This window comes from Schizophyllum commune (assembly GCF_000143185.2).
Source record: "Schizophyllum commune H4-8 unplaced genomic scaffold SCHCOscaffold_1, whole genome shotgun sequence".
Classification (NCBI taxonomy): Eukaryota; Fungi; Basidiomycota; class Agaricomycetes; order Agaricales; family Schizophyllaceae; genus Schizophyllum; species Schizophyllum commune.
The window spans coordinates 3,592,720-3,613,309 of record NW_026089538.1 but is presented as its reverse complement, the minus strand read 5'-3'; the positions used below and the strand labels follow the sequence as shown (position 1 = coordinate 3,613,309).

General features: G+C 58.4%; 8 protein-coding genes across 8 annotated transcripts; 3 read left to right on the top strand and 5 right to left on the bottom strand.

Moving 5' to 3' along the window:
• Window positions 1-23: 23 nt before the first annotated feature.
• On the bottom strand, window positions 24-6,756 carry SCHCODRAFT_02563303 (kinesin). Its single transcript, XM_003035650.2, has 9 exons — window positions 6,685-6,756; window positions 6,007-6,634; window positions 5,557-5,956; window positions 4,677-5,504; window positions 3,770-4,629; window positions 3,165-3,719; window positions 3,006-3,117; window positions 636-2,952; window positions 24-583 (listed from the first exon to the last, which is right to left on the bottom strand). The coding sequence occupies exons 1-9, from the start codon at window positions 6,728-6,730 to the stop codon at window positions 327-329; spliced, it is 6,003 nt and encodes a 2,000-aa protein (XP_003035696.1). The 5' UTR covers window positions 6,731-6,756; the 3' UTR covers window positions 24-326.
• A 671-nt stretch (window positions 6,757-7,427) lies between these two features.
• SCHCODRAFT_02608159 (lipoyltransferase) lies at window positions 7,428-8,485 on the bottom strand. Its single transcript, XM_003035651.2, has 2 exons — window positions 7,632-8,485; window positions 7,428-7,582 (listed from the first exon to the last, which is right to left on the bottom strand). The coding sequence occupies exon 1, from the start codon at window positions 8,442-8,444 to the stop codon at window positions 7,668-7,670; it is 777 nt and encodes a 258-aa protein (XP_003035697.1). The 5' UTR covers window positions 8,445-8,485; the 3' UTR covers window positions 7,428-7,582; window positions 7,632-7,667.
• A 120-nt stretch (window positions 8,486-8,605) lies between these two features.
• SCHCODRAFT_02608151 (Ureohydrolase) lies at window positions 8,606-10,116 on the top strand. The gene is made up of 8 exons (XM_003034804.2): window positions 8,606-8,734; window positions 8,793-8,822; window positions 8,873-9,130; window positions 9,180-9,208; window positions 9,258-9,331; window positions 9,380-9,783; window positions 9,832-9,913; window positions 9,965-10,116. The coding sequence occupies exons 1-8, from the start codon at window positions 8,687-8,689 to the stop codon at window positions 9,979-9,981; spliced, it is 942 nt and encodes a 313-aa protein (XP_003034850.1). The 5' UTR covers window positions 8,606-8,686; the 3' UTR covers window positions 9,982-10,116.
• SCHCODRAFT_02608149 (PLP-dependent transferase) lies at window positions 10,105-12,794 on the bottom strand. The gene is made up of 17 exons (XM_050344296.1): window positions 12,676-12,794; window positions 12,563-12,616; window positions 12,441-12,500; window positions 12,164-12,389; window positions 11,882-12,027; window positions 11,748-11,824; window positions 11,682-11,694; window positions 11,600-11,632; window positions 11,476-11,549; window positions 11,363-11,426; window positions 11,246-11,311; window positions 11,140-11,193; window positions 11,017-11,092; window positions 10,937-10,967; window positions 10,527-10,885; window positions 10,383-10,459; window positions 10,105-10,329 (listed from the first exon to the last, which is right to left on the bottom strand). Exons 1-17 carry the CDS (start codon window positions 12,709-12,711, stop codon window positions 10,297-10,299), a joined length of 1,479 nt encoding a protein of 492 aa, XP_050203115.1. The 5' UTR covers window positions 12,712-12,794; the 3' UTR covers window positions 10,105-10,296.
• Window positions 12,795-12,951: 157 nt separating this feature from the next.
• On the bottom strand, window positions 12,952-15,083 carry SCHCODRAFT_02608143 (HAD-superfamily subfamily IIID h). Its single transcript, XM_003035653.2, has 11 exons — window positions 14,837-15,083; window positions 14,666-14,773; window positions 14,534-14,607; window positions 14,211-14,405; window positions 14,052-14,156; window positions 13,907-13,992; window positions 13,787-13,796; window positions 13,623-13,728; window positions 13,533-13,566; window positions 13,297-13,455; window positions 12,952-13,225 (listed from the first exon to the last, which is right to left on the bottom strand). The coding sequence occupies exons 1-11, from the start codon at window positions 15,007-15,009 to the stop codon at window positions 13,184-13,186; spliced, it is 1,092 nt and encodes a 363-aa protein (XP_003035699.1). The 5' UTR covers window positions 15,010-15,083; the 3' UTR covers window positions 12,952-13,183.
• Window positions 15,084-15,373: 290 nt separating this feature from the next.
• Window positions 15,374-16,979, top strand: SCHCODRAFT_02608140 (uncharacterized protein). The gene is made up of 6 exons (XM_050344295.1): window positions 15,374-15,632; window positions 15,786-15,897; window positions 15,951-16,113; window positions 16,238-16,476; window positions 16,529-16,746; window positions 16,843-16,979. Exons 1-6 carry the CDS (start codon window positions 15,507-15,509, stop codon window positions 16,921-16,923), a joined length of 939 nt encoding a protein of 312 aa, XP_050203114.1. The 5' UTR covers window positions 15,374-15,506; the 3' UTR covers window positions 16,924-16,979.
• Window positions 16,980-17,049: 70 nt separating this feature from the next.
• SCHCODRAFT_02608138 (uncharacterized protein) lies at window positions 17,050-17,399 on the bottom strand. The gene has a single exon (XM_050344294.1). It carries the CDS (start codon window positions 17,312-17,314, stop codon window positions 17,102-17,104), a length of 213 nt encoding a protein of 70 aa, XP_050203113.1. The 5' UTR covers window positions 17,315-17,399; the 3' UTR covers window positions 17,050-17,101.
• An 834-nt stretch (window positions 17,400-18,233) lies between these two features.
• Window positions 18,234-20,358, top strand: SCHCODRAFT_02526695 (alpha/beta-hydrolase). The gene is made up of 3 exons (XM_050343516.1): window positions 18,234-18,721; window positions 18,772-19,102; window positions 19,161-20,358. The coding sequence occupies exons 1-3, from the start codon at window positions 18,258-18,260 to the stop codon at window positions 20,037-20,039; spliced, it is 1,674 nt and encodes a 557-aa protein (XP_050203112.1). The 5' UTR covers window positions 18,234-18,257; the 3' UTR covers window positions 20,040-20,358.
• The last annotated feature ends 232 nt before the right edge of the window (window positions 20,359-20,590 follow it).

The following is a 20,590-nucleotide window of genomic DNA, read 5'->3' as shown; positions in this document are numbered from 1 at the left end:
CACCCCTCGGCGGGTGTAGAACATCGGGTGTGAACGAGCTTGGTCATTGGTGCTTCGCGCCCTGCGTTGCATAGCTGGTATATTCTACTAAGGGGAACATAGAGGTAACAGGAAGGGTAGCCATAGATGGAGGGGGTATGCCAAGCAAGTAGTGTATAATGGTGCGGAGAGGTCGCGCCGGCAAAGAGCGTGCAAGCCGATATATACGGCGAAAACAGAGAGGAAGAGATGAGTAAACAACAGAGCGAACGATCCAAACCCGGCAAGCGAAAAGTGCAGGCGAAATAAGAGAATAAAAAGACCCGACGCAGACGGAGCAGAGGCGATCAGAGACAGGCGAACTTGGACTTGCGCTTTTGGAGCTCTTCCATACGCGAGTCCAACTGCTGCCGCGCCCGCTCTTTGGCCCGGCGCTCCTCGTCGAGACGCTGTTCCAAAGACTGCTTCTCCTCGACGATAGACCGGCGCACATTCGTGACTTCGCGCTTGGCCTCTTCAAGCTCCCTCCGCAAGGCCTCCATCTTCGTATTCAACGTGTCCCGCTCCCTTGCGAGCTCGGTTGCGTGCATACGAGCTTTGCGGACTAATGCGGCGGTAAGTACGAAGGACGCGAGAGACAAAAGATAAGAACGTACGGTTCTTCTCCGAGTCACCCAAAGACGTCTCGAGCGTGGAGACAAGGTCCATGTGCGTCTGCAAATCGCTCTCGCAGTGGGACAATTGCTTGTTCAACGTCTTGATCATTGCCTCCTGCTCGTCGATATGCTTCGCCTGCTCCTCCATCTTCGCGACCATCTTAGGGTCCGGTCCGTTGATGGTTGGCGTGGCTACTGACGTCGCAGGCGAGTCGAGCGTGGAATCGCGTGAAGAGGTGGAGGATGCGAGCGCACTCGGAGCGCTAGAGGCGGCGGATGAGACGCTGCCGTTGGCGTCGCCGTTCATGTGTCGCGGAGCCGGCGGAGGAGGAACGGAGGGAGGCGGTGTCGGTGGTGGGAGTTTCATGGGTGGCAGATTTGATCGGTTGCGCTCCACTGGCGAGCGGACAGTCGGTGGCGAGGAGCTGCGAACGAGTTGCGCTTGCAAGTCGCGCAGCATGGTATCCGAGCGAGTTTTCTCGGTCTGCAGGGTGTCCTTCTCGTCCTTGACCTTCTGAAGTGCGTCCTGCATCTCCGCAATCATCGAGCGGTGCCGTTCGAGCTCGTCGACCAGAGAATCTCGCTTGGATGCCTCCTGCACAAGCTTGGACTGCTCCTTACGCGTCTTGTCCAACTCAGCCCTGAGGGTGGCGACCTCAGCCTCCAAGTCGTCTCGCTGGTCTGAGGTCGATGCTAGCTCCTGGGTGAGCTGCTCAACAGCGGTCGTCTTCTCTGTGCGAGCTTCCTCGAGAAGGCGAGACTGTTCCTCGCGGTGCTGAGCCAACTCCGAGCGAAGGTCCTCGACCTCCGACTGAAATTCGTCGCGCTGGCTGGTAACGGAGGTTAGGTCGTCCTTGAGGGCCTCGAAGGCAGCATCCTTCTCGTCGAGAGCCTGGCGATGGGTTTGCTCGAGTGCTTGCTGCGACGCGGCAAGCTTGTCGGCGGCCGCCTTCTCGGCTTCGAGCTCCTGAACAAGGAGTGCACGGTCCTTCGTCCAGGTCTCCACCTCCTGCGCGTGCTGAGCCTTCAGGTCCTCCAGAGTCGCGTGCAGGCGCTCCTGCTCCTCGGTGAATGAGCGCTCGGCCGCTTGCCTGGCATTCTCCAGAGCATCCTGACGTTCAGCCTGCAGTGCGACCAAAGTCTCGTTGAGCTCGGCAACAGCCTGCTGATGCTCGGCCTTCAGCTTCGTGACCTCCTCGACATGCGACTTGAGGAGCTCCTGGCGTTCGGCCTCGAGCTTCTCCGATGATTCGCGAAGGACGGCGTCGTGCTCACTGCGCAACTGGGACAGCTGTTCCTCGTGGCCCTTCGTGACTTCGGCCAATAGCGCATCATGCTCCTCCTTTAGAGCCTGCGTAGCCTCGTCGAACGCCTTCTGCGATTGAGCAGCAGACGCGGCGGACTCCTGCTTCGCAGCCTCCAGCAAGCCGTTCAGCCGCTCAGCCTCGTCGCGCCAGGTCTCCTTCATGCGCGAGAGGACGCCTTCATGCTCGGCGCGGGTCTTCTCGAGCTGGATGTTGAAGTCCTCGTCCTTGGTGGCCAGTGCACGCGCATGCTCACTCTTGACGCGCTCAAGTTCCTCGGCGAAGGAAGTGTCCTTACGAAGGACGGCAGCAGCATGTTCCTCCTGTAGCTCCTTGAGGGCCAGGTTGCGAGCCGACTCCGACTCCGAAAGAGATCCCTCCTGCGCGATGGTAGCCATACGCATCTGGGCGGCGTGCTCGTCGCGGAGGCGCTCCAACGCCGCTTCGGTCTCGGCCTTCTGGCGCTCGAGGGTTTCGGCGTGGTCGCTGCGAAGCTTGGTCAGGACGTTGTAGTAGTCCTCCTCGGTCTTGTGAAGAACCGCATTCGACTCGTCCTCCTTCTTGCGCAGGACTTCCGCATGCTCAGCCGCGAGCTTGGCAAGTGCGGCCTCGTGCTCCTCCCGAGTACGTGCCAAAACCTCGTTCGCCTCCTGCAAGTGACGCTCAAGCTCGGCAGCGTGTTTGGCCTCCAGCTCGCCGAAAGACTTTTCGTGGTCCGCACGGGACTGCTCGAGAGAGGCAGTCGCGGCAACAAGCTCTTCACGAACACTGCTGAGGGCGGCATCGTGCTCGGCCTTGAGGCGAGAAACAAGCTCGTCAACCTCGGCTGCTTTCTCGTTCATAGCTGCTTCGTGCTCGGCGCGCAGTTGTGCGACGGTCACCGAATGCTCCTCGTCAGCCTTCTTCAAAGACTCGACGAGTTCGGCCTCGCGCTTCTGCGTCTCCTCGAGAGTAGCGAGGTCGGCGACGTATTTCCGCTGCATGGCGTCGATCTCGCCGGACATGTTGAGGGCCTGATCATTGACAGTAAGCATGCGATGCCGCGCGCAACGTCTCGAGTACATACCTGATCCCTGCTGAGTGTCCTGAGATCGTCAAGCTGCCGCCTTACGGTGGTCAGTTGCTCGGACAGATCATCCACAACTTCGCGATGCTGCGACTCCTTCTGCGCCATGGAACTACATGATGATCAGAAACCTTCACTTGCGCGGTGAGAAGGACTTACAGCATGAGCTCATTCAACCGTGCGAGACTCTCATCCCTCTCTGCGATCATAGCGGCGTTCGCACCATCGGAATCGCCGTCTGGAATAGAGAACCCATCCCGTATCTCCATGCTCTTCCGAATCGAGTCGAACTGCCCGAGCGTCTTCGGAGACAAATGCGCGCTGTCCGCCTTCTCATGGCTGGCTCCGTTGACGAGGATTGGGAGGTCGACGTCAATCTTGCCGGGTCCGCGCTCAGAGGTCTCCGAAGTCGCCGTGTCGCTCTTATCGTGGGCTTCCTTGAGCGATTCCTCGAGGGCGGATATCTCCGTCTCGCGCTCCCTTAGCACCTCCTGGAGGCGCATAATCTCCTTCTCCAGGCTAGACACCGAGCGCTCCCCATTGGACGACAGGGAGATAGAAAGGTTCGGGCGGGAGTGATTGCCGGATCCATATGTCATAGACTGGGAGTTGGACGGGGAGTGTGCACTACTCGTCCCTTGACTTGAAAAGGAAGTTTTGCGCGAGTGTGCCGAGGAAAGCTCCTGTGAAAGCGATAAGGATTGTGAAAGCGACCTGTGGATAGTGTTAGTTTCACGGAGCCAAACTAGGACGAGCAGACGTACCTCGCGCGGAGCGACTCGACCGAGGCCGCTTGTCGGAAAAAAAGACGTTTGCTGCCGGGTTGTTCGCTGGGGTCGCGACTTCTCCGTCCACCGCCGGTGGGGCTACGCCGATGTGAAGGCACCTCGAGAGGGCGATCCGTGGTAGGTGACTCCGAGCGAGACTCAGCAACGCTGGAGGCGCCGAATTTTGCCTCCTGTATCTGCGCAGCGAGGTCCGAGATCTCGCGCAAAGCATCGCGATATTTGGCGGTCACGGACGACAAATCCGCGAGGGTAGCCTGGTGAGTCTGCTGCAGGTCGAAAAGCGCCTTCTGAGCGGTGCCATCGTTTGCGACGTTCTCGAGGTTCTCCAGGTGCACGGTCGACGGCTTGCGCGAGATGACCGAGCCGGCATCAGATAGGTCGACCTCGAGCTTGTTCCTGGCGCCCTCGACTTCGTCAACGACATTGTCGACGACCTTGTTCAAACGCTCGCGAGTCTCGTTCGCTTCCAGGCGCTTCCTCTCCCACTCCTGCATCTTGAGCTCAAGCTCGCGCACGCGGGCTTCGCGCGCCTCCAGATCATTGCGCCAATTCTCGCCGTCCTTGCGAAGGGCCTCGAGACGGGCCTGCAGGGATTCCGCTTCCTCGCGGCGTGTTTCGCATTCCGCTTCCAACCTCTCGACAGTCTGCTGCAGTGCGATGACGGACTCGTCCGAGCGCGCGAGCCGTGCCTCCAAATCAGCGATATACTTCGTCGAGTAAGTCTCGGTGTCTTTGAAGCGTGCGAGCTCGCGCTTGAGGTCGGACATGGACTCCGAGGATGACATGTTGCTCTCGTCGACTGATCTGAGCTTCTCCTCGAGATCGCGCACGTACGCCTGTCAAACTGTTAGCATGTATCGGTACAGACCGTGAGGGATCTCACCTCCGTGGAAGCTTCGCGCTCTTGTAGCTTGGACACTCGTGACCTCAGCTCTTCCACGTAGAGCTCAGTCGCGCCGTGCCTTTCGGTAAGGGCAGACAGTTCCTCTTCCTTCTCCTCGACAAGCTCGTTGGTATGACGAAGCGCAGCGCGATTAAGCGAAAGCTCTGCCTCCATCGCCGAGATCGTCTTCTCGTACTCCTCGATGACAGGTCCAACAATCTCTTCGTACTTCGCTGTCCCGGTGACCGCACCGCCCGTGCTGCCGCGAGCCTTCTCGCCAAGCTCTCGCCGAAGGCGCGTAAGCTCCTCCGTGCGTTCGACGAACTTCTCGCGGAGGTCCTCGTAGTTGTTCTGCAGCTCCGTCATCTGGGTGAGGACCTTCTTGCTCGCGCCCTCGACCTCGACCTCGGGCGCGCCGGACGACGGTATAGCGCCGCCCTCCTTCAGTGTCTTCACCTCCTTGCGGAGTCGGGTGACGGTGCCACGGAGCCACTCGACATCGTCCCAGCCGTCCTCCTTCTCATTGACAACGGCACGATTCTTGATGTTCCGCGCCCGGTTGGCATACTTGAGGGTATTGACCGTCTCCGCCGCGTTCCACTCAGCCGCGCTGACACACGCAATCATAAGTGTATGCGCATTGCCGCCGAGCGAGTCTTGCAGCAGGCGGGTGAGCTTTGAGTCTCGGTAAGGAATGTGTGTCGCGGTGTGCGACTTCGCGCGGGCGGGGTCGCCGAGGGCAGAGATGACATTGCCCAAGGCCAGAAGACCGCTGTTGATGGAAATGCCTTCCTTGACCCGCTCGCCGGCCGCTGCCGTGCGCTTCAACTGTGCGGGAATGAGTGCCCTGTCGTCGCTCTGCAAAAGCGGCGATACGTACGCGTTCGGAACCAGCCAGATCAACGAAGTGGAATTTGGAAACGATTGTAACCCATTCGCCGTCGTCACCGCCATTCTGTAGTTGCCTATCTCCGGCGTGGCCTAGCGCGCTAGATGGGCGCAAGCCGCCCCGTCCCATCGCCTGCGCAAAGCTGTTAGACGAGTTATGGCCGAAAGTCGGAGACGCTACGCGAGAAGTGCCCATGACAGAGCCTGGGCGGGCGAGCCGTGAAGGCGATCTGCCGCCCGGTAGTGATGGTGTCGAGGAGCGCGGCGGCTCGCCGTTGCCAGTATACTTCTTCTGAGTGAGAGTGAGCGAGAATATGGCATGCGAGCGCGACGACTGCGCGTTCATGTCGGTCTCATTGGTGCGCCGTATTGACGTGCCCTTGCGGATAAGGCTGGTCGTGCGTCAGCAGGGCAGGCGGCGGGCAGCAACGCGGCAACGCACCCCATGACCTCGTTCGCGTTCTTCACGCTGACTTCGCGAAGGCCGCCCCAGATGATGTGCCCATCTTTGTCCTCCCGTATCTGCACCTCGCGACGGGCGCCTCCGGTATCGTCGGCGCCAAGCAGGTCGATGAGGTCTTCGTTGTACAGCTCGACGAACGAGCCCTTGAGGTTGAAGTTCCACGTCCCCGCGCGCTCCTCCTTGACTTGGCGGCAGCGGGCGAAGATCATGGACACCGCGCGCGGGATGATGCCCATGCCGTTGTTGGGGTCCGTGGGGTCCGCATCGAGGTCCACGCCGGTCATGGTGTGCGTCTTGCCGGAGCTGGTCTGCCCGTACGCGAGGATGGTGCAGTTGAAGCCTTCCACAAAGCGCGAGATGAGGGGTTGCGCGGTTGAGGTGAACATGGTGTGCTGCGTAGTCCCTGGGCCATGAACCTGGTCGAAGGCGAAGACTTGCTTCTTCGCCGCCGCGCCTGCTGCGCTCGCCGGGGAGGGCCCTCCTTGAGGGTTTGCGGTCACCGCATCGACCGAGACGGCATTAGAGGATATGGCGTGGATGACTGGCCGCTGGAACCGGGATGGGATTGAGGTGGCGTCTTGATTGGTCGTCGGTCGAATTCGCAGGGCTTCAATACAATCAGCAGGTAGCTCGCTACACAAGGCTCAGTTCACGCACCGACTTGGACCGAAGTCGTCGCCGACGACGACGGCGAGGGCGCCATGACCGTTGGGAGAAAGTACAGGTGAACCGTCGGCAACGCCCGAGCAATCCCCATCAAATGATTTTCTGACAAATGTTGATTTCTGTGATCTTGCCCTCGCATGGCGAGCTTGTTGGTGGCACTCGCATTGTTCCTGGTCTATCAACCGACTAACAATGCGTAGTCTATCGAGATCGCACGTATAGTGACATAGAAAGAGTGGCTATATGCGTATGCTACAGGCAGTTACTGCTACTTCCCGCCCTTCTGTGCCGTTCACTGAACCTGGGCTGAGCAACGAACCTCCGGCAATAGCCAACCAGCAAGATGCTTACAGTCCGGCAAGCACTATAACCAGCGTGCGCAGAGGTGGATGTTTCCAAGACGACCGGTGCCGAGCATTGGACAGACACCCAAGTGAACGGCAGGCTACCGCCAATTGGTTCACGCGAGCGAATGCATTGTCAATGCATGGGCGAATAGAGCAGCTTTGGAAAGAGAAGACTAGAAAGGCTCTGAGGCGACAGAGATGCTTGCGCTGCAATAGCCTGCCACCTAAGCTGATCAGAAGACAACAGAGAAGCCATCACAGGATAGAACGAAGGAAGCGCAGTTGAGTCCGCGTAAGCGAGCAGACCCCAACAACGGTCGTCCTCGCGCCTGTAAAGTTGGAGAACCGCCAAGCCGTACGACTATCTCTGATTCTCGAACCTTGTGAGCGCATTTGCGAGAACCTAACATTTTTCAAGCAGACATGTTCAGGTGGTCCGTGAGGTAGTCCAATCTGTGAATAATATGGCTAGAGGTCCGCTTGATCCAAAGCTATCCGTGAACATGCTATTTGTGCTGGATTAATGCAATGTATATGATATTCTGTGAGCGTGAGTCAGAAAGAAAGGGTGAGAGTAGGCGAAACTCTTACATAGGGTTTGTGACTGGAATTAATGATGAGTACGGCTCACATGCGCGGGGCAGTCGCCCAAGATCCAAGAGAGTGCGCTTCTTGTTCTAACGCTAATATAGCCTCTCCTATCTCGCCCTCTTTGGGCGCGTCGAGGGCGACCATATCCCTCTCATATAGCTGTCCGAAGCGAGAGACCAGGCCGGAGATTTCCTCGTCGACGCTGACCTCCTTGCCAGTCGCAGTCGAGATGCTGACCGCCTTGACGTCCTCCAGACCGCACGCGACGACTTGGTCAAACCACGCCAGCGGTTCGCGCGTGACGTTCATCGCAAATCCATGCGACGTCAATCGATGGCGGACCTGCACACCTATGCTCGCGATCTTCTCGGTGGGACTGAGGAAGACGCCCGTGTTGTCGGATGGAGAGGGTTGTAGACCATGCGCCTCGCGAAGGTGCAGGCCAATAAACTTCTGCATACGACAGACGTAATCCCGCACGCCCATAGCAGGAGACCACCTCCCAGTGTCGATGAGAGGGTAGCCAACAATTTGGCCAGGCCCGTGGTACGTCAATTGTCCCCCTCGTTGTGTGGTAACGAAGTCAGCCCCCATGTCGGTTAGCCGGCGGCGCTCTGCGGCCACAGCATCCTCTGTTTGTCTTCGGCCGGCCGTGTACACGGGACGGTGCTGCAGGAGGAGGAGGATATCCTTGTGAGATCCGGTGCGCCGAGCCGCTAGCTGTATTTGGTGTATCCTCTCCTGCAGGGCGAGCGTCTGAGCATATGGGAGGGGCACCCGGAAGTGGTGGTACAGTATGGGAGGGAGAGCCATCCTGACGCAGAGCAGAGGCCGCGGCGTGACGGTTCGAGGGCAAGTTGAACTTGGTGACAAATTTGCACGCGCACGAAGTCCGACGCGGGTCCGATGGAGCACGTGGGCCCGCCTACCCGCGGCGCCACCGGACGCTCCTGTGTGCGCTTGCCCATCTGATTTATACTTATAGGCGCCCGGCCAGCGCTTATTTTCGTCTCTTCCTTCCTTCTCCCACCTCGACCTTGCAATTACACGAAGAAATGTCTGCGTCCCAGTCTCGCTTCATCCCGAACCCCAAGACCGCGGCCGTAAGCGCCCGTCCACTCTCGATCGCGTCTGTCCTGCTGACGATGCGCGCGTCCCTAGATCGTCGGATGCCCCTTCATGGGCGGCCAGGTGCGCCATCCTGCGCTTCTATGAGATCTAATCTCCTCACACTCGCCTAGGGCAAGCCCGGTGTGGACAAGGGACCCATTCATCTCGTCGAAGCAGGCCTCATAGATCAGCTCACTGAGTTGGGATGGAAGGTCAAGTTCGATGGCCACCACCAGTTTGAGAGCATCAACGCTGCCAGCGATCCGCCCATCGGCAAGCTCAAGAACCCGCGTCTTGTGTCGCGTGTCTGCGAGTCCGTGGCCAAGGTCGTCGGCGAACACGTCAAGGCGGGCGAGCTTCCCGTGACTCTCGGAGGCGACCACAGCTTGGTGCGCGTGCTACTAGCCAGCGAAGCACATTGACTAACAGCATGTGCAGGCTATGGGCACCATCTCAGGCACTTTGAGGTTAGCAGCCCGTGCACAAGCTGTGAACATTTACTGACCATCCATCCAGCACCCACCCAGATGCCTGCGTCGTCTGGATAGACGCCCATGCAGACATCAACACCCCGGACACCACCGACTCTGGTATGTTATCCCCCATAAGCACACCTGCCCACGCTTGACTTCTCTCAGGCAACATCCACGGCATGCCCGTCTCCTTCCTCCTCGGCATCGGCAGCAAGGTCCCCGAATTCGCCTGGGTCAAGCCCCTCCTCAAAGCCAACCGCCTCGTGTACATCGGCCTCCGCGACGTCGACGCCGGCGAGAAGAAGATCCTCAAGGACAACAACATCAAAGCCTTCTCCATGCACGAGGTCGACAAGTACGGCATCGGCAAGGTCGTCGAGATGGCGCTCGACCACGTCAACCCGAGCCGGGATCGGCCTATCCATTTGAGCTTCGACGTGGACGCGCTGGACCCGACTGTGACGCCGTCGACGGGTACGCCGGTGCGTGGGGGGTTGACTTTCCGCGAGGGGCACTACATTTGCGAGGCGGTTTATGAGACTGGCCTGCTTGTCGCGCTGGATATCATGGTAGGCTTTCAATCTCATACTCCTGCGACAGTTCTCATGCCTCGACAGGAGGTGAACCCGTCTCTCGCGGACCCCGAGGGTGTGAAGGCGACTGTCGCCGTTGGGTGCTCGCTCGCGCGTGCTGCGCTTGGTTTGTTCTTCCACTACCTTTTCTACCTTCTACCTCTAACCACCCGTACAGGAGAGACGCTTTTGTAGACGTTTCCCCCTCTTCTGATTATGGGACTAAGAATTGACCTATGTAGCTTTGTACTATCCTTGTATCGTAGTCAGCCGCTGTCTTCTGTCGTCCCTAGAGGGCACACAATGTATAAATAATCTCGTCGTCTCTTCGTATGTTTTCCGTTCGGCTTGGGCTGCTGCATCACCCAGGCCATCCGCAAGCGTCTCTTTTGCTTTCTCGGAGGTTCATGGGGTCGCATGGTCGGTAGCACAAGATCATACATTTATCTATTCTTCACTGTGCTCGTGGGTATAACTCGTAAATTCGTATCTCATTCGTCAAGCAACTCCTTAGATGTGGTCATCCACTGGCGCCTCCGGGCTCTGTCACGCTCGTGAGCAACATCACTCGCGGAACAATCATTGAAAATGCTCACCTGCTTGTAGCCCTCGCCAAAGCCGCTCATGCCCTGCTTCTTCGCCTTCTCTAACACCCTCGCCATCGCGTCCAGCCCTGTGCCACAAATCAGCCATTATATCCCCTTCGCTGCACCACCTCTCCCCCCAAAAAATCCACTCACCCATATCCAAATCCTCAATCGGCGGCCCAAACGAAATCCTCACAAACTCATGACACGGACTCTTGAACAAATTCCTCCTATGCGCCGGATTGATATCGAAGAATATCCCCGGGATCACAATCGTCTTCTCCTTCAGCAGTTCCTCGAAGAACGTCAGCCCGTTGTTCAGGGGCGGCGGCAGATTCGTCAGGTCGAGCCAGATGTAGAAGGTGGAGGTGGGAGGGACGCGGACGGTGAGCCCGAGGTCGGTGAGCCGGGCGAGGACGTGGTCGCGCTTGGCTTTGAAGTGCTTTTGGAGGGCGATCTTTTCTTCGCGGACGCGGCTGGGCTCAAGCATGGGGATGGCGGCGAGTTGGAGGCTAGAGTGGGGTCAGAGGTGGACTCTGCCATGGTGCGTGGATTGGACATACGGGTGGTTCGCGCCACCGTCAAGGAAGGAACCTGTGTCAAGAGTGAGCTTCGCGCAGGAGACGATTGATAGACTACCGACCGGACTGCGATAGGGCAGTAATGAGGTTCTTGGGGCCCACAACCCAGCAGACACGCCAGCCCGGGAGGCGCCAGTTCTGCACGCAACTTTAGTGATTAAATGCAAGCGGGCGTTCGTACGCACCTTCGTCAGGCCGTCGATGATGATCACGGAGTCCTCGTTGACGTCTTCGATGTACTGAAAGAACTATTAGACGAGACTCAGGCCTACCAAAGTGCCCATTGCTTACCTCTGCAGACGAAACTGACTGGCCAAATTCTTCACCCTCTTCAGGGTAGATGTACCAGGAGTAGAACTGATGACACCTGCGTGAGTGATAACCACAGTCCTCGTGAAATTTATCTACCTCATCAAGGATGAGCGTGCTTCCCTCACGGCTGAGGCTTACGAGCTCTTTCAGCTTGTCGCCCCTACGATCCGTCAGTCAGCCTCTAGAGTGATGATTTATGAAAAACGTACTTGATGACCTGACCAGTAGGGTTGCGCGGATTGGATAGGAGCACGACGGCAACGCCCTGGTGCTCGACGTCTTTCTGTGATCGGTGTCAGCCTCGACCTATCCATTGCAGTTCGCTATACCTACCCTAGTGTGGAGAGTGTCGAACTCGTATTTGTTCTGACCTACAGTCAGCATCGAGTACCGATCGCAAATGGTCGTGACCTACGTTCGGATCCAAGCTGTGGACTCATGTAAGTCTGAGTAGCTCCAGAAATTCGAAGGGAAGACGCACATTGTAGGAATCGGCACCAAACGACGGAAGGCCGCCAGGACCTGATCATACGCCGTGTAGTCCGGGACTTGGTAAGACTGGACATGGCATATAAGCCTCGTTATCACCTCGCACGTCAATCGCTCTCAACTCACGCAGTACACGTCGCCGACCACGCTCGCCACGCGCGACAGGCCCGCACGCCCACCGGGGACGATGCACACATTCTCGTGCGTGTACTGGCTCGCCTTGCCCTTCCTGTACGTCTCGTTGTACAGGTTCGCCACCGCCGTGCGCAGATCTGCGAGCGAATACAATTCAGTATACGATCACGTGAGAAGCAGGGGACCTCAGTTGCGACTCCAACTGATCGCGATGGATTTAGGCAGGTCCGCGATGGGTGGGGGAAAGTGGCGATGAAAGTCGAAACAACGCACCCTTGACACCAGTGGTGGGCGCGTACTCGAGGGAGTCCAGCGGCACGCTGATCTCGGTCGGACGGTCGCGCGCGCCGGGGATGGGGCCGACCTCGGGCGCGCCCTGCCCCAAATTCGCCCACTCGTGCTGCGCGGCGTAACTGAAGCCGTTCGCCATGGCACGGTCGGAGCAGTAGATGACGCCCGTGCTGCCAGGGTGAACGATGCCTGGAACGGTTTCTTCATCCTAGGGCGATGTTAAGGCAAGAAAGGGTGTGTAGGTGTGGGGAGAAAGTACCGGGTTCACGGTCTGGGGGAGGATGCTCCTGGCTTGGTGTCCCGCGGAGGATCGGAAGATCTGCGGGCGAGGGAAATGAGCACTGCGTCTTCCAACTGCTTGAGACAACTCGTTCGACGTACCCGATGAGCCTCCGACTCCTTCTCGCTCTTCCACTGCTTCATTGCATCGCGGACCTGCACAACAGCGCGTCAGCACACCCTTCCCGCGTCCCTTAACGTAGATGGCCACGCACGATATTCTTGAACCTCTCTCCAGCTGGCGTCGACATGTCCAAACTACTTCACGTTCACGAAAGGGACGAGGAAAAGGTGTCAGAGCAGGCTATCTGCCAACACCGTCCCGCTTTCGAGTGACGCGCGCTATATAGCAAGGGCGTATTTATAGGCACGGGCCATTCTTAGAATTCGCAGCCAATAAGCGCATGACGCGCGCTGCCCCTCCTCGACACGAGGAGCGCCGGAAGCACCAGTGGCGCGACGCCGGTCGCGCGCGAGTGTATAGAGTTGTAGCCCGCGGCCGGCACAGCGCCTGCAGGGGGCACGAAGCACCAAGCTCGACGTTCGAGGCGGTCTCTATATTCCGTGTCGGCGGGTCCTCAGCCACCGTTACATGTAAAAAAGAAGAAAGGCGGAAGGTCGTGCTCATCGTCATCATCAAACCCCCACTCCAACTGCAGCCGTTACACCCGAGCGCTGTGTATAGCCCATGTCTGCAGTGTCTGTACGGTCCCTTGTCTCATATCAAGACCTCGTCCTCAACCGCTTCGCCGTCACTTTCCAGTCCTGCACGCCTCGTGTTAGCCACACTGGCCGTTCACCGGAGTCGCCGCAAGGACAGAATATCCACAACGCACCTTGTGACTGAACGCTCTCAAGTCCGGCGCCTGCCCCACATGTACCAAGTAAGCGGCGAGCTTGAAGAGTTCTGTATCTTGTCGCGCTTCTTGCGATGCGGCGTGCTTGAAGGCACGTATTTTGATACCTTCCTTTGGGTTGAGGGCAAAGTTACGGCTCTTTGGGGTGAAGTGAGCATGAGACCGATGAGACGACGGTGAAATGGAGAAGGAATGCGCGTAAAGGGAATACACACCAAATCATCAACATGCACGGTGTTCGATGCATTACTTCAAAAATACAGTCAGCATCTGTTCTCGCAATGAAAACCAAGTCGAGGACTTACAATTGCGGGAAGTGATTCCAGATGATCTGCAGTGCCTTCACCGAGTGCTCCCAGGGCTTGTTGTCACGCACACTCTTCACGGTAAACATACACGTCTTGTCAAGGACTTTGTAGAGGGCGAGGTTAGCGAGTGAAAGGAAGTTGATAGAGGGGCAGGAGGTCACCGAATGAGATCTGGACAGTGGGTGTAACAAACGGACGAGGAAAAGAGAGGATGAGAAGGGCAAGAAAAGCAACAATCAGTGAGGTGGTTGAGAATGCAGACAACAGAAGAAACTTCGTACCTGGTAATTTCGATGCCCGCCGACCATGCCCAATTCGACGAGTTTGGTTTCTAGCCAGATCCAGCTGGTTTGCGACCATATGCAGACTATACTCGAGCATTAGCATACCCTCCGGGGCCACGGTAAGGTCGTCTCTCAGACTCACTGTCATAATACGGATACACGGCCTCCAGAAAGGCATGTAGACCCGGTCTCGCGCACTCCTCTGGTGGTAAGCTGCCGGAAGTGAGGGGCTTAGTGTCGACAATGGCTTGCAAGGCAATCAATTTTGCTGCAGTATACCAACGCGCCCATGAACGCTCACTATAATCAATATCCAACACCAACAACTTCTTCCCCTCCCTAAGCGGATGGATGACGTTCACGCTCAGGTTCTTCGTCGCGTTCTCGACGTTCTGCCGGTTCGCAATGTCGTTCACGAGCGCGGTGACGAGGTCGTTGTTCTTGATGAGGTCGGCGAGGTCGACGTCGCTTTCGGAGTCCTTTTGGTCGGATTCCTCTGTTGAGGGAGCAATACAGATAGATAGGAGGATCGGCATGGGGGTGCAAGAGTGGTGAACAATGAAAGGGGGGTAGGTAGGAGATGTGAGTCGGTGCCACATAAAGAGTTGGGGAAGCCACACGCACCTGGAGGGGCGGAGAGCTCTTCGCCTTCGACGGTACCGACCAAGGTGAACTTCTTTGCGAGCTTAAGGTCCTTGCTATGGTGACGCCAAGGTCAACGACTCAGAGCACACCCGACACCGTGCCAACACGCACATGAACGCGTCTCTAGGCGGCAGCTTGCCCTTCACAAGCCCCAGGAGCTTCTGCCTCGCGGGCGGCACGCGCGTCAGCTTCTGGAGCGCGTACTGCAGGTCGATGACTCTGGCCAAACGAGTCCCATGTCAGTCTTCTCAACCAAAGCAGCAGCTACGGTACCCCACACACCGATCATTCTCAGCCACCTCCACCGCGAAGGGCTTGCCGGACCAAGTGAATGGGAGCGAGATCATGTTGGCAGGCAGGCTTTCGGGCGCGACGCTCGTCGAGGCGCTCGCTGCGTCCGGCACCGTCAAGCTCGCCGAGCCCGACACGTTCGACGTGCTCGCTATGTAGGACATGGTGGGGAGGTTTATTGAGTAGGAAAAGGTAAAGATGCAAGTAGATGAATGACGATGGGGGTGGGATGCAAGAGGCGCCCGTTTGCGGCCCGGACCCCGCGCCACCGCGTGTTGTCCTGGGCGGTCATGCGTTCGTTACTAGCGCCCAAGCGTCTCTTGCCTTTATGCTCTTGGTCCAGTCCAGGTTCTCCCGCGTCAACCTCGCGCAGATCGCTCGATTCACTCGACCAACTTAAAGCGCGTCTCGATAGGCATTCAGTCTCATATCTGGTCCCGTGCTCGCGTTCCCGCTCTGTTGCACGGTAATCCGGGTTAACAGAGCCCGGTCTCTGCTTTGCTCTATACACATGCTACGAATAGTACCTCCTCGTCTTGGAATTCTCCTCTCACCACGGCAGACTAGCCTCGCGCGGCTCGCAGACCGTTATATCGTCTACCACTACCCCAATCCTGCAGCCTACTTCGGCCGTCACTCACGTCGTCTCTACTCAACCGACATGCCTCGTCCTGGTCGTGAACCTGCAGAGCCTCGCCCCTCAGCAAGCATCGCTGTGATTAATGCGCGCAATGAAGTACTGCTTGTTCAGCGCAATCCCAAGACGAGATCCTTCGCTGGGGTGCATGTAAGTCCGACCATCCTCAGTGCTGGGTAACTTCGATTAAACAATCTGAATAAATGTGCTCGTATCCCTTGACCCTCCCTTTTCTACATCTCGACCACAACTACCCCCTGATTTGCTGTAACCTCCCTACACTTTCTCATCTTTCTCCTACAGGTCTTCCCCGGAGGCAACCTCGACCCCGCGCAGGACGGCGACTCGCTCGCCATGACTGCGATCCGAGAAACCTTTGAGGAGTCTGGTCTCCTGCTCGCATCTCCGTCCACTAGTACGCCCTTTGCTCCTCCTTCGAGGACGAGAGGACAAACTCTGCACCGTCAGGCCCCAGTACATCACCTCCGGCGTCTGTTTTGGAAGAAGCCCGCCGCGCCATTCACGCCCAGCGGACCAGCTTCTCCGACTTCCTCGCTAAAGAGGGATTGCGAGCGGACGTAGACGCGCTGTTACCGTTCACGGAGTGGGTGACCCCGGTGGAGCAGCCGAGGTGAGTTGAAGTGCGGCCAGGTCGATCGAAGGCGAGCACATCATGCAGCGCTGCAAGGAGCATTGCGGCAGGAAGAAGCGGGAAAAATACCACGACCAAGGAGAACTCACACCTGTCCCCGCAGACGCTTCCGCACCAAGTTCTTCCTCGCCTTCCTCCCCTCCGTCTCATCATCGACGACCTTCACCGCCGGCGACAAACAAGAGCAGATTCCGACGCCCGACGGCGGCCAAGAAGTCATCTCCGCGCGCTTCGTGCGCCCCGCGGACGCGCTCGCTGAGTTTGAGGCGGGGAGGATCTCGTTCATGCCGCCGCAGTTTTATATCCTGACAACATTGGCGGGGATATTCGGTGGGGGCGATGGTGAGCATAACACCAGTTCCTATTCAAGGGACTCCTGCTGACATCAGGATAGCCCAAGCCGTCGACGCTCGATCCAAAATCGAACGCCTCGCCCGCGGCCCCTTCGGCCGTATGGCTATCAATCCCCGGCGGTTGAATGCAAACGACGCCTCTCATCCGAAAAGTAGTGTGGAAGAGGGAGAGACCGTCCTCACCTACGAGGGCGACGAGGCGCGGGGCGGGCCGAGAGGCAGGCGGCATCGGGCCGTGGTGAGGTTTGCGAAGGGTGGGGTGAGTGTGATACTTCTTCATTCTTTTTCTGGTTTGGAATCTGGTTGGGACGAAAGAGGGATAGGCAGAGAATGCTGACGAACGACGCCCTCACAGAACACGACCCGCATCCGACTAGAAAGGAACTTCGATATCTTTGAGGGGATTGACGGGGCTCCCTCGTCCTCAAAGTTGTAACCGGCAAGGCTAGCCCTTCGTAGAATTTGCAGTTTACGCCCAAAAAGAGTACCCACGACCGACGGAGGTGCTCGATTCGGCACAATGAACGCGTCCGATGGGTTTGTGGCACCCGCGAGGGACGCCGCCGGGGTTGTTGAGAGGTACCGACGCGATCTCTGGGGCGCCGAAAAGGGACCTAAGGGATGGAAGTGCCGGCGGGAGATCTACCACAAGGCAAGGGCCGTAAGAGCCGCCCATGCCTGGTTCTTTCGTAGGCGTCGCGCGTGGAGATCGCTATACGAAGGGTGCCGAAGGGAGTCCGAGGGACATAGAAGGCTATAGAGGGGCACAGAGGACCGGCGAGGGTAATTGGGCGGCTGAGAACCCTCGGATGGCTACCGAGTGACATTCGGATGGTTGTCGAGGGGCACTTCGAAGGCGGCGGAAGGGCAGACTGAGTACCGCTGAGGTACGCGCCCAAATGGGACGGAACAAGAATACGAGAAGTCAGATACGCATGTTGAGGCACGTTGAGTGCACGCCTGACGCACGCGAGATATGGTTTGGTTCCGCGTACTTGCTCCCGATTTGGGCATCCTTGTTCGCTAAGGGGTGCCAGGGGGTGCCTCGCGTTTCGAAAGGAATTGCGCTCGCTCTGCGGATTCGCGAGCCTTCACGGGCCCCAGTATCCGTGGGTGACCAACATCCTCTTCTTGAGCGGCATATCATTCCGGGAGCCATATCGAGATGGCCTTTTGTTGGGACTGATTGGAGGCAGACAAGGCTTCTCGCCTCCATATATCAATATTGAATTACCCCGTCCCTGCTTTTACATGGCGAGTGCGACACCACACGGTGGATACTCACCGTAACTTATGCACGGGCTCTTCGTCTCCTGGATACTTGTCTTGACAATAAGCGCTGGACAATAAGGTGGGAAGTTATGCAGCAGTGTTCCGTGGCTCCTAACATGTTCTTGGCACCATCGTCCGCCCCGGAATCTGCTTCCTACTGCTCGTCTGCTCGAGGGGATTGAGGCGCCGCGCCTCGTGCTATCAGATCAGGCCCGCGGAGATTGCCAGCCACGGGGCACCTCGAGGCACCGCGTGCAATTGGGGAACAATGGGACGGCTGTATTTGGCGCTATTTTCTGCATGTTGGCCGGAACGTCCATGCGACTCCGCCTCTGAGATTCCCACTCGCTTCTCCTTCCACTCATTATCGCCCTGCTTCGAACTCTGCTTCTCTCCGGTCCTGGTCCCGAAATCGCCCATCCCGGTTCCTTGATTGACTCCGGCCGTGCGCCGTATATAACTGCGGGCCTGCGTATTCCCGCTGCTCGTACAGCAACCATGTTCCCCCTCCTCCTGCTCGTTGCGCTGCTCGCCCCCCTCGTCGCAGCATCGCCGATCGCGCGGTCGAACAAGTCCGGATTCCTCTGCGGCATCCCGTTCTTCTCGTACGGCTGCGAGCAGACTCGTGCGGACCCCCTGACCATCGTGACTTCGCTGGGGACTGCTGTGGGTAGTCTGACGAGCGATGGGGCGTATCGCTTCCCCGTCAAGTACGCGAATGCGGATAGGTGGAAGACATCGAGCGTGGTGGACAACTGGGAGCTCCCGTACGTCCTCGATCGTTCATGTCCGCCACATATGCTGATGCGATATAGGAACGGCGCGGACGATGCGACGGCCACACCCAAGGCGTGTCCGCAGCCCAACATGGACGACTCCGAGTACTCTGAAGACTGTCTGTCCATGATCCTCTACGTGCCCCCTAACCTCTCGGTCTGGGGCGGTGTACCGACGCTTATGTGGTATGGCCCCCCTCTCGCCCTTCTACATCTGTCGACTAATCATTTCGTAGGGTTCACGGCGGCTCCTTCTACGTTGGCTCGGCGAGCAACGACGGCCTCGACGGGTCCAAGCTTGCCATTGCAACTGGCTCTATCGTCGCAGTCGTGCAGTACCGTCTCGGTGCCCTCGGGTTTATGGCGCCTGATGATAGCACCAACCTCGCCGTGCAGGATGTCATGAACGCCATGAAGTTCGTACAGGGCGTCGTCTCTTCCTTCGGCGGCAACTCGAAGATCACGCTCTCCGGCCAGAGCAGCGGGGCGAACATGATTCGCGCACTGCTCGCCACACCGTCTGCAGACGACCTATTCGAGTCAGCCATTCTTCAGAGCGACACAATTGTGAGTGCTCAGTCTCGCTCTCCCACGTTATTGTCTCTGTACTCACCTCCGTTGCTAGGACTACGGCTTCCTCACCCCCAGCACCCAATCCACCCTGCAGTCGCACTTCAACGGCCTCATCAACTGCGCCGACGGCTCCGAATCGTGCACCTCCGCCCTCTCCCTCTCGACCATCCTCGACGCCTCGTCCTCCCTCTTCGCCGACGCGTACAGCCTCGACCCTTCCGCAACCCAGTTCGCCCCCATGCGCCCCGTCCGCGATGGCGCCCTCATCACCTCCGCGCTCGACCTTACATCCTCGCCCTTCCCCGCCGTCTCCAAGCCCATTCTACTGACCACCGTCGCCAACGAGGCCGCGCCCACGATCTACGGCAACATGCCCGCCCTGGGCGCGGAGTACTTCTTCAACATCGCGGCTGCGAGCTACGGCGACGACCGCACGGAGACGCTCGAGAACTCGACGTACTACTCGACGGACGGCGTCAGCGATATCCGCCCCGTGCTCGAGACGCTCGGCACGGACTCGATCTGGCGCTGCCCCGCGTGGTCGCTCGCGAGGCTGTGGGCCGGCGCGGGGGCGAGCGCCTACGTGGGCGTCTACACCCACGGCGCGACGTACCCCAGCAACTCCGGCGTCTCGCAGTGCGCCTCGGGCGGCCTCGTCTGCCACGAGGACGACATCTACATCGTCTTCGGGACGACGCCGAACCCCAGTTCCGCGCAGTCCGCGCTGACGAGGGAGGTGCAGGCGCGGTACAAGGCGTTCATGTCGGGCGGGAAGCCCAATGCGGGTGGGTACGCGAAGTGGGGGAAGGCGGGTACGGGGGACGTGAAGCCGCTGAACTTGGGCGGGACGAGTGCGATTGAGGTGGGGGCGTGCGATCCAGGGTTTTGGGGGAAGGAGGTGGAGTATGATTACCAGGTTTATGGGGCGTGAGGGGGTGTTATTTCTGTCTACACGGACTGCCTTTTCATTCGCTCTGCCGTTGACCCTCGGCCCACTCATTGTCGCTTCATTGCCTCTCCCAACCCCCAGACTCGCCCCCATCTTGTAGCATACGCCGGCTTCGTACTTATGTCCCTCCCACCCCTTCTGTAGCTTTACTGCAATCTCAGTGAATTGTTCATTGCTCTATTGTGAATGTGCGGCGCTCGATAGAGAGATGAGAGGTGGAACGAGGGAGCTGAGAGAGGGTGGGGGCGAGCCATCGGCGTGTGGAGGCGGAGGGTAGCGCGACGGGGAGGGGGGGAGGGTGGGGGGATGTTTACAGCGAATAGCCGCCGTTGTTAATTAGATAGCGTCGCGTATAGTCCTGTAGTAGGTATTCAGAGCAATTGAAAGTTGTTTCGCTGAGCCAAACCGCGGTCTGAGCGGCGGGGGAGTGGAGTAGGGGGGGAGTAGGGGGGAGGGCACGAGCTCGACAAATAATAAAAACAAACTCGCACTCCGATTTCTCAACAGATGCCGCTGCGGAGGGCGCCGTAGTC